Here is a 10,828-nt window from a genome sequence, read left to right as displayed (position 1 = left end):
AATCCATTAAAAGTTCTAAAACAAATAGATAAATTCTAAACAATTATGAGATCTAACATTTAAATGACAATCAACAATTAAATCACAATTTAGAATATATATGTCAATACGGCAAATCAATTAATTAAATGACAATCAATCATATTTTAACATAAATATTGATTTGTAAGATGATTGATATAGTATTTTTTTTGGTTAAATTCTAGATTTTTCATAACCTTAAATATATCTTATTTGAACGTATTTTTTAAAGATCTTACCAATCGGAAGAATATTGTTCGTATATAACCAAACCCATTTTTAAGTTAATGGAAAATAGTAATTTGTTGTATTAGTTTTTTTACTCATATTTTAACATCCAACCTTTGTATAATATTTTTCAATTTAATTTGTATGGAAAAGATTTAAATCCTCTTAACGTAACGGAGTTTCCTAATTATTTATGGTCATGAAAGTGTTTGTAAGTGGACTATTTATCCTCTATTTAACAATTATAACAAATTTAATTTTATAACGAAAAATATTAACTGTTAATTGAATACATAAAATTTTTTTTGATATTACAATCCCTGTGAAGGCCTGTACATTACAATACAAGAGCGCCACCGTTAACATACTGCGTAAAGGCCAAAGCAAAAAGGCCTATACAAGAGCACCACCCTTAACATACTCCGTGAAGGCCAAAGCAATCAGACCCAACATTGCGAACCTCCCGTTCCGCAGCTCAGCATCCGACGTCATCAAACCTTCTGACACGGACTCCACGGTCACTCCTGTGAATAGAGGAACTAGAGATGCCAGTGATAGTACAACGCTTGTACCTATGAACCATGTAAGCCCACCGTCTGATATTTGAATAGAGGAACTAGAGATGCCAGTGATAGTACAACGCTTGTACCTATGAACCATGTAACCATGTGATTTCCTTAGCTACCTCTACTGCCATTGCAGCTACAAAGCCTATCATAGCAAGCCTGCCGTTGATCCTCTCCGGAGCTGGCCCACTAAATGCGAACACGTCTGAGAACTTCGTGCTCACCTTTGCCTTCTGTTTTTCCTGCAGAGTTGAGAAGAAGGATTAAGAATTACTCTCAAACAAAACAAGATCTATAAATTAGAGTTCAAAGAAATAACAAAGCATGGTAATCAAGTCATCATCACTACCTCAGCCATGCAACGGACTTGTACGCCGGCATTTCTTCCTAGACGAGGCACGTACTTGATCGGGAAAAACTGGCTTACTCCACATGATCTGTTCGTAACACCGGACACCGGATTTCCCAGGATAGATTGAGTAGCAAATGAAAATGATGCAGCCATCTGAAGACGCAATGCTGAATGATCAAGTTCCCGACTAAATTGTTTATATCTACCACAATGAGAAGGAGTACTCTTAATCGTAGAAGAATTGAGCAAGATCTGTGAATCTGTTTAGACAAATACCAGTGGATATTTATAGTAGAGGAGGTGTAAAGAGTGGTGGCGGATATTTTGGTTCCACGTCTTCTGGATATTTTCCTGGAAAGTGAAGTGGTTCACGTGGCTTCGGTTGACCAAACATGGTGGAGTTGGATGCCGTGGCTACCATATTTACTAGAAAAAATTTTCACTCGCGAATTTGAATTTTGAAGCCATTGGTGTTCTAGGTTTCCTGTAAGCACTACGGCCTTGTGGTGAGTAGTAGTGTGCCGTCTCATATGAAGCCACGTTCTGTTTTTTCTCTTAGCGATAAAATAGATACCGACACACTGGTTACTTCACGGAACCTGTTTGTTTCTAGTGGGTCTTTAGTAAGTAGCATACGCAGCTCTGTTTTAAGCCGTCTCATATGAAGCCACGTTCTGTATTTTCTCTTAACAATAAAACAGATACTGACGCACTGATTACTTCATGGAGCCTGTTTGTTTCTAGTGGGTTTTTAGTAAGTAGCGCGTTGGAGTAGTCGACTACTCGACTACTTCAGCACAAATAGACATATTTGGAGGTCTCGCTGACCTACTCCCCGGTGAGCAGCCAGGATCGCAGGGGTAACGACCCCTAGCCCGTAGGCAGCGACTTTTTTCATGCATAACCACTGAAAAAAAAAATTTGAGTTATTAATTGCTTATTAATATGAATTCTTGTAATATTATATTTTAGTTTTTTAAACATAGTATATAAATATGTTTTTCTTTTATAATAAGTGATAAGAATCATAGGATAAATTACTTCATTGTAAACAAGAGAGGTGAGACAGTATTAAAATAAGATTAACTTTATCAGACGTAGCTTGTTAATTGGATAAATCAGGGTAAATTACACGTACTTCTACTTTCTTTTACTATTTGTGGTTTGTATGTTTATTATTTTGGTTTCGCATGATATCTTTATTTCGTTCATAGCATACACAACTCCATTTTTTAAGCAATAAAAATATGTTTATCATGCCGTTGGGCTTTAAAGGATAAGTATTAGAGCAAACGACTTGTTGCCACCCACAAATTAGCGAAATGACAAGTTTTCACCCTTAGCTTCATTTGTTCCAGATTCCTACCCTCAAAGTGACACCGTTAGGTTTTTTTAATAGTTAAAAGCTAAAATGGTATTTTATTATAATTTGAAAGGGTGGCCGTTGGGTAATTTGGTTGGGGCAATTAATCGAGCAGGTGGCAGGCGTGGGAGAGGTCAAGAGAAAGCGTGGTCAATGACAGGGGAAAAGCCATAAAAAGAATCCAATCAAGCAACAATCAATTCACCACAACCTAATTAAACTCCAATTCAACAATTTTAAAAAAAAAAAAAAAAATCAAACCTAATTTCAATTAAATTCGCAAAACCCTAAGGTGGATGGCGGTGGTGAACAACAAGCAATTGTGGTCAAGAAGGTTGGGGGTTTTGAGGGGAGATGCCTGTGAGTGCAGGGCTGGTGTTGTTTGGGGTTGAGACCACCGAAATCAGCCAAAATTTGGCTAGGGACAGTCAAGCAACACGTTAAAAAACCCAACTATGGCTGATGTTTTCCAGGTGGGACTGGTTGGTTTTGACTGAGGAAAGGTTGGGTTTCTAGTGTGGGAGGTTCAGGGAGGTAGATGATGGTGGTTTTAGGTGGAAAAAGTCAGAAAAATGGCAAAAAGGTCGACGGCTAGATTTCAAAATACAACACAAAAAACTTTTTAAAGGTTCAAGGGTAGTTTAGTAATAACACCTTCTGCACTTATGTTAGAACTCCAAAGTCACTTACGGTGTCACTTTAAGAGTGAGAATTTAGAATAAATGAAACTAGAAGTGGAAACTTGCCATTTCACTAATCTTTGGGTGGGAACATGTTGTTTGCTCTTAATATTTTTTTTCTTTTCACACCCCTTACTAAGTTAGATTCAAACCATGCCTTTGTGGTTTAAAGGATTAATATTATTTTGCTTTCTACACCCTTTACTAGGTTAGATTCAAATGCTAACAATTTTGCTTTCTACACCCTTTACTAGGTTAGATTCAAATGCTAACAATCATTTTACCATAATTGAATCGGCAAAATGAGGAACCAACCAAAGATGTGGTCGTGAAACAACCATAGAAACAACCAAATCTGGCCGTTTCCGACCATAGATCTAGAAACGACCTTACTGGTGCACAACCAACTAGATCCCACCGGTCGTGTGCCATTACGGCGACTGCCTTTGGCGGCCGGCAGTAGAGGTGGAAAAGTAAGCCAACCCGACCCGGCCCGCAGCGGTTACGCAAATTGGCAGGTCGATCCTAACCTGCCTGCCAATGTGTTAGGCCCGCCAATTTTGGGGGTTGGCTAGCCTAACCCGGCCCGCCAATCCTAACCTGTCGAGTTAGGCTGCGGGTCGGGCCGGGTTAACCCCCTTTTTGATTTTTTTTTTTTTTTTTTTTTTGTTTTATTTTAAATGTTTAATTAACTTTTCAAATGAATAATTAACAATTTATAAATGAATAAATGTAATTGTTTTTAGTTAACTTCTTTTCAAATATCAATAATTCAATTAAATTTTTTTTTTTGTTAACATTTCAAATATTAATTCAATTTTAATACATTAAAATTGTAATATAAGAAAAATTAAATTTATTTATTTATCAAAAAATAAAATAAGAAATTACAATAATTATTGCCTCGTTAAAAACCTCACCAAGAAAAACCCAATGGGACAAAAACTTGGTAAGGAAAAAAGAGTGCAATAATTGACAATTAATTTACAAGTTACAATTTACAAAACAACTAATTTTGGGGTTGACTAGGACCTCCCTCATCCGTATCATCTATATTACAAAATTGAAATGATTCTATTAAAGTATCGTCGACAACCTCGTATTGACCTTGATGGCGCGACCGTTCCCAATCTCGAAGACATGTGAGGACTTCAATCATTTTTGGTGAAAGTTTAGTCCTCCTTTCATTTAAAATTCTTCCACTTGCACTAAATGTTTGTTCGGATGAGACGGTTGAGACTAGAACAGCAAAAACATCCAAGGCAAGTCTTGATAATACCGGAAAAATACATTTTCTGGTTTTCCAATATTCCAAGACATCAAAGTTGGCTCTTTGTTGTGGATCTATTGGTAACATTTCAGGAGTTCCCAAATATTGTTGAAGCTCGTTACTCTGTGACTGTATGGTGGACAGTAGATTCGTTGTTGCCTGTAACGCCCCACTTGAGGTACGTAGCTAAGTTATGGTGTATTGCTTGAATGTTTATTGTTTTGCTTTTATTTGGGTTGATATATTGTTAATATTGGTTGGTTGACCCTTAGTTGAATTTTTGTTAAAGTTATTTAGAGAAAAATATGAAGAAAATCCCTTAAACTTTCATTAGGGGTAAAATGGTATTTTCACTCAAAATTAGTTGAAATTGTGGAGAGTGGAAAGAGATAAAATTTCATGGAGAATGTAATAAAAATGAGGGCATTATTGTAATTGACTAAGGGACATAGATGGAATTTCTAAGAAAGAGCAAGGGCAAAATGGGAAGACATGTGTTAATTGTGAGTTAATAAGGGTTCGGGTCTAGAAAACCTTCATTCTTCTTCTCCACCTCCAACTTCTTCTCACCACTTCCTCTCAACTGTTTTTTTCAATATTTCAAGATATTTCAAGAATTTTAGAGAGCTTTTTGAGTAGTTTGGGATAGAAACTTAATCTAAAGCACCCTAAGGTAAGGATTTTTGCTTTAAATGTGAAGTTTTGCTTATATATATATATTGAAGTCTTAGGGTTTTATTGTTTAAAGGTGTAGAGAAGAGACAAGCTATCAAAGAAAAGGAAAAGTGTTAGTGAAATCTCTCCATTACAAGGTAAGTAAATCCAACCAAGTTGAGTTTTGAATAAGCTTTTGAGTAGAGATTTAGAGATTGAGTAGAGATGTATGCAGTCTAAAAATAGTATATCCTTGTTGGGAATTGAGTTGAGATAAGTAGCTAATTGGTGGTTGTTGGGTACCCTCATGTATGAGAAGTGTTTAATGTGTATTGAGAAATGGAAATTGAGATGAAGTTTGAGAGATATGTGTATAACCTATTTGGAAGTGCTTTTCTTGATAGGGATTATGATTATATGAGGGAGTTTTCTCCATTTTGGATGGCTAGAGAATGAAGTAGAGTAGTAATTATAGTAGAGTGTTTATATGCACATGAGTTGCTTGATGAAATGCCTAAGTGAAAACTGTTACTAAACTATCCTGTCACAGTCGTGAATTTCTGAGTGATTTTGGGCATTTTACGATTGAACTGGGTTTAGACCAAAAAATAACGTTATAGCCCTGTCCTAAGCTTTGAAACGAGAAAAAAATCGTAGTAATCCGATGTGTATAACTCAAGTTATGCCTTCTTGGTGTGACTGTGCAGAATGACTGTCTTTGTTGCAACATTGCATTTGTGCTTTTCATGAATGCATTAAGAGCATGAATCATCCATATGCATTATTATGCATTAGAGAAAGAGTAGAAAAAGAGTAGAGAACTTTGAGTGTGAGCTTATAAGAGAAAAGAGAGAAAAAGAGAATAGAGTAGGTTGTGCGATGGGGAACCCGAGAGTAATGGGTAGAGTATTCCCGCATGTACGCCGCATTGAGAGAGCGGCATGAGTAAGAGAGAGAGAAGTGGTGTAGCCCGTGAGAGTGCATGCGGATGAGGGCTATACCCGAGAGAGGTTTATACGCTCACATAGCCAAGGGTTCTGAATCCATGCATAACCGAGTCCAATCGGATAGAATGAGTAGAGTCACGGAGAGCGGGAGCGAGTCCGGCCGTGTCTCTGGTAAGATGAGGCCGTGACTTACAAAAGAGAGTTATAAAAAGAGTTAAGAGAAAGAGTAAATAGAGAGAAGTATAAGAGAGAGTAAATGAGATTGTAAGGAAATAATTAGAGAGAGAGTTACGGGGATAGATGAGTAGAGGATTTACTTACTGAGTATTAGTTGTGCTCACCGTTGTTTACTATGTTTTTGCAGGATCTAGGTGAGGATACAGTCAGATGGGCATCGGCAAGCGAAGGGAAATGGCTACAATGCCCACCTTGTTTTTGATGTTTTTGTACATGATACAACTTTTGTATAAAAAATGTATATGTTTAATAAAAGAAAAATTGGGCCACTTTTTATGCTAATTACTTGTATTTTACTATGCATATTTTAAAAGAATATGAGAGAATAGAGTTGTTACATTGCCGTTGGTGCTCTGAAGAGGAGGTTGCGCTTGTGCTTCGGGTTCGATTCCTCTTTGGCCTATTAAATGCACTCCAGGTGTAGAAGTCTCATTTGTTTCTTCTGATGAAACTTCCCTTTGTATTTGTGTCTTTGCGAGTTCCATACCTGTTTTCATATTGGAAAATATCTCTACAATAAATTTTTACCTCTCCTATTTGATTGACAAATGCTAAGTTTTGTAAATTTCCAGTAATGTCTCTAAACCATTTTCTAAACCTTCTTGTTTAATTCTAGGATAAAAAATGGCACCTAAACAATAAAGAAAAGGAATGGGTTTAAAAATTTTAAAAAAAAAAAATTTCATTGCCTTTATTGGTTCTTTTAAAATTTCATTGTTTTTGTTTTTTTGTAAATAATTCTGAAATTTTTACAATTATATGTATTACCAATGGACTAGTAAGATAATACACACCAGAAAGTTGTAAAGTGGATTAGTAAAAATTTTTAAGAAAATAATAAAATACTTTAGCTATTTGCCAATCATTTTCACTAAATAATGAGGACCTTATTATTTGCTACAAATAACTAATTAAATTAGCATAAGGTAAACATGAATCAAGCATTAAATAAGTACTATTCCATCAACAGGCAGTCTAATGCAAATGTTCTAGGAGCATTTAATTTTATACAAGCATCTTGAAATCAGCATTTTTTATTACTACCAGTAATCAAGCTAAACAATTCTAATCTATCAATATTTTCTTTAATTGTTTTCATACCACTTTTCACAATTAAATTAATAACATGACATGCACAATTGTGGTGAAAAAACTTCAAATTGTTATATAAGGATAATTACTTTGAAAAATAATATTACTCTACTATTGAACTTGCATTATCTAAAGTAAATTATCACTTTACTAATAATATATAATCTTCTAAAACTTAACAATTTTATTATAATTTGTTGACCACTATGATCAACATCCATAATCTAAATCCTATAAAGATTTATTTAATTTACTCATTATCAAAATAATGACTAGTCACACAAATAAATCTTGTTTGTTTACCACTCCAAATATCGGCAGTTAGAGCCACACTAAATGACAAGTATGTATTTTATTTTTAATTCTAATTTCATTTTCTTAAACAATTTATTAAATCATTTTAGTTGCAGTTTTAGAATAACTTTAAATCTGGAAAAAATGGATTTTTAATAAATTTTTCAAAATATTATCTTCAGCCATATTAATAGGTTGATCAATTACAGCAATATATAAAGCTAATTATTCCCTACATACATCATAATTATAACACCAAGTAGTACCCATATTAGTTATTTGAGTTTTATTGGTTTCTCTACTTCCATGTTGAGCAATATGTTTATTAGCATGTCTTTTTAAAGTACTAGTACCATTACTTTAATTGGCTTTATAAACATTTCCACAATACTTGCATCTTACTTTCTTCACTTGAACTCCATTTTCTACCTCGTAAAACTTATCGAAATGCGTCCAAACGTCTGATGTGTGCATATCATCGCTTTCAACAGCAGTTGATGAGCCTGCTTCAGCTTGAGATGAAGTTCGACGAGGACGACGATTACGAGGACGACTTCTAGAACCATCGGGAGCTGTATGGAGAGGAATTGGGGGCATATTTTGAGGTGTATCGGATTCTGAGATTGGGAAAGCTGCGGGACTATTTGAATCTCCTACATTTATGTTAGTAAAATCAGCGGAACTAGGACTAAGATAGTAGTTTTCTTCATCATTGATATTGATGGGAGAGAAATATCTATCCATTGTAGTTGAAAAAAAAATTGATGTAGAAGAAATAAAAAAATTAAAGAAAGAGAATTGGAATATGGAAATTGGAAATATGAATTGAAAATTGCAAAAACTAATAAAAATTAAAATAAGAGCAAATTGATAACAAAGAGATTAAGAGAATAAATGAATAATTGAGAGATTAGAGATTAGAGAAAATGAAAGAATGAGAGAATTTGAGTCGTGAGAAAAGATGAGAGTTTAGGGCCAATTTATAGAAAAAAAGGGGAAAAGAAAATGACGAAAAAGACCCCTCCAACGGCTATATTTCAAGGGTAAAAGGGTAATTGGAAAAAACAAAATAATTTTTTTTTTATTTGTTTTTCGGCCAACCTGGGGGGTTGGCCATTGGTGCAACAGCCAACCCGCGGGTTGGCGGTCCTTTCTCTAGAAAGGACAAAACAGCAACCCGCGAGTCACTGGGTTGCCATTTCTCAACCCGGCCCACCCGGGGGTTGCTGGCGGGTCGGGTTCAACCCGGACCGCGGGCTGGGTTAGGGGTGACCCGCCTAACTCGGCCCATTTATTCCACCTCTAGCCGGCAATGGTCTTGGGTGGCTAGGGGTATTTTGTTAACTTTTAAACCTTTCGTGGCTGTGGTGTTTTAGCTAAATTCTCAAATGTTGGAGGTCTGGGTAATAGTTATTTAGTAGACATTTGAGGCAATTGTGTCTAAAATGGTATTTAATTAAGGGTAAAATAAGTGTAAGAATCAAATTACCTCGGTAATCTTTTAATAACACCCCCTGGGGGGTGATCTGATTACCCCTTATGTTGCCAACAATAAACACTATTTGTAATAAAAAAATGTCTGTAATATTTTATTACTTGCAAGCCAAACAAGGGGATTTTGAAAATTAAACGAAGATTACCTCCATAAGCTAATATGACCTCGAACCAAACGCACCCATAGTTGTACAAATTTTATCTTCTAACTTATTTTATTTCCTTTTCAAAGTTTTCTCTTTCTTTATTTTCTTCTTTCTGTCTAATAAATTTTATTTATCTATTAAAAAAATTTCCTTTAAAAACTCTAATCCAATATAAAACAAGAATTTTACGAAGGCTATAACTCTAACCCAACATGTAACTTTCTTCATTTTCTAGTGTTTCATATAAATTTCATCATAAAAATTCTTTGTTGCTCAAAAAGAATACACGTTGTTTTGATTTTTTTTTTTTTCCTTTCAAAAATGTTATCACTACAGCCAATATATACTTTTTTTCTTTTTTGTATTTTATTTAAATTTTATTATAAAAATTCTGTCACTGAAAAAAGTTACAGTTTGTTTTAAGTATTTTGTTTTCTGAAATATTTTGGTTTTCTTTTTTATTTTGTCAATTCTTTAGATCAAATATCTCATTTGATGTGTTTAAGTCATTAAATATTGGTCATTTATGTGAGAGAAAGTTAAATTTTAAATCTGGACCCTTGAAACTTTAAATTGACATATGACATAAGATAATTAAAACTTAAAAAATCAAGGAGAAACAATGATATTTGTCACGTTATCAACAAATGATATGGTAAGACTGTTCTATATAAAATTTTGTCCCAAAAATGTATCATAAATTAAATGATTTGGCCAGATTATTAATGCGTTCCCTCCTTCAAAAGAAGCACTAGCCTCATAAATTGCCAATTGTTCGAACTGATTAAAGTCACTCATTTAGGAATTTATTCCATCTACGTATCATAGGCAAGTTTTAACAATAAGATGGGAAGATCTCAAGATCAACTTCTTGATTTATAAATGAAGATCATGTTTTAAAGTAATTTAATTAATTAATTAATCAATCTTTTATTTAAAGAACCATTAGGATTGATATGTTTAGTTAAACTTTTGGTGGGAAGAGTCTATTTTATTATCTCTTAAATAATACACATATATACTGTTGGATAAAAATGATCATCCCATTAACTTGATGATGTGAGATACAAAAACAACTCATTTAGTCCAAATATAATACTACAATTAACATAGCTTTTGGATGATCCCAGTTTTTATGAATAAAAAAGAGGAAAATAAATTATTATTAAAAAAAGAGAAAGGAGGGGAAAAAAATAAAAAGTGATGGTTCATTTTGGGTCAACCCATTGAGCCATATTGAGACCAGGTGGCACTAGCTTGTTATCCTTCCACTGCTAAGAGCGGGAGGTTGTCGCTGCTTTGTGAAACCAGCAGCCAGTAAACAGCCACGCCGGAAACACATGGATCAACTCTTGGCTTGAACCAACTCAATTGAATTGAGCCAATGTTCCATCACTTATTTGCCCCCACTGGGGTCACAAGCTCACGTTGCTGAGCTCGGCCATTTGTGTTGTGTTGTGAGATGCTTATAAATTGGTAAAGAT

At 34.5% G+C, this 10,828-nt stretch overlaps 1 protein-coding gene across 1 annotated transcript; it reads right to left on the bottom strand.

Moving 5' to 3' along the window:
* Positions 1 to 529: 529 nt before the first annotated feature.
* LOC116128441 (early light-induced protein 1, chloroplastic-like) lies at positions 530 to 1,392 on the bottom strand. Its single transcript, XM_031414165.1, has 3 exons — positions 1,165 to 1,392; positions 935 to 1,057; positions 530 to 891 (listed from the first exon to the last, which is right to left on the bottom strand). The coding sequence occupies exons 1-3, from the start codon at positions 1,318 to 1,320 to the stop codon at positions 643 to 645; spliced, it is 528 nt and encodes a 175-aa protein (XP_031270025.1). The 5' UTR covers positions 1,321 to 1,392; the 3' UTR covers positions 530 to 642.
* Positions 1,393 to 10,828: the final 9,436 nt, after the last annotated feature.

The sequence above is a fragment of the Pistacia vera genome, unplaced genomic scaffold (genome assembly GCF_008641045.1).
Source record: "Pistacia vera cultivar Batoury unplaced genomic scaffold, PisVer_v2 Contig20, whole genome shotgun sequence".
NCBI classification, from domain to species: domain Eukaryota; kingdom Viridiplantae; phylum Streptophyta; class Magnoliopsida; order Sapindales; family Anacardiaceae; genus Pistacia; species Pistacia vera.
Note: the sequence above shows the minus strand (reverse complement) of the source record. Positions and strands in the feature narration are given on the sequence as shown.

Coding starts and splice junctions, on each gene's coding strand:
- LOC116128441 (XM_031414165.1), bottom strand. CDS start 1,320: ATGGCTGCATCATTTTCATTTGCTACTCAATCTATCCTGGGAAATCCG. Junction 1,058..1,164: donor AAGTCCGTTGCATGGCTGAG/GTAGTGATGATG, acceptor TCAACTCTGCAG/GAAAAACAGAAGGCAAAGGT. Junction 892..934: donor TAGCTGCAATGGCAGTAGAG/GTAGCTAAGGAA, acceptor CATAGGTACAAG/CGTTGTACTATCACTGGCAT.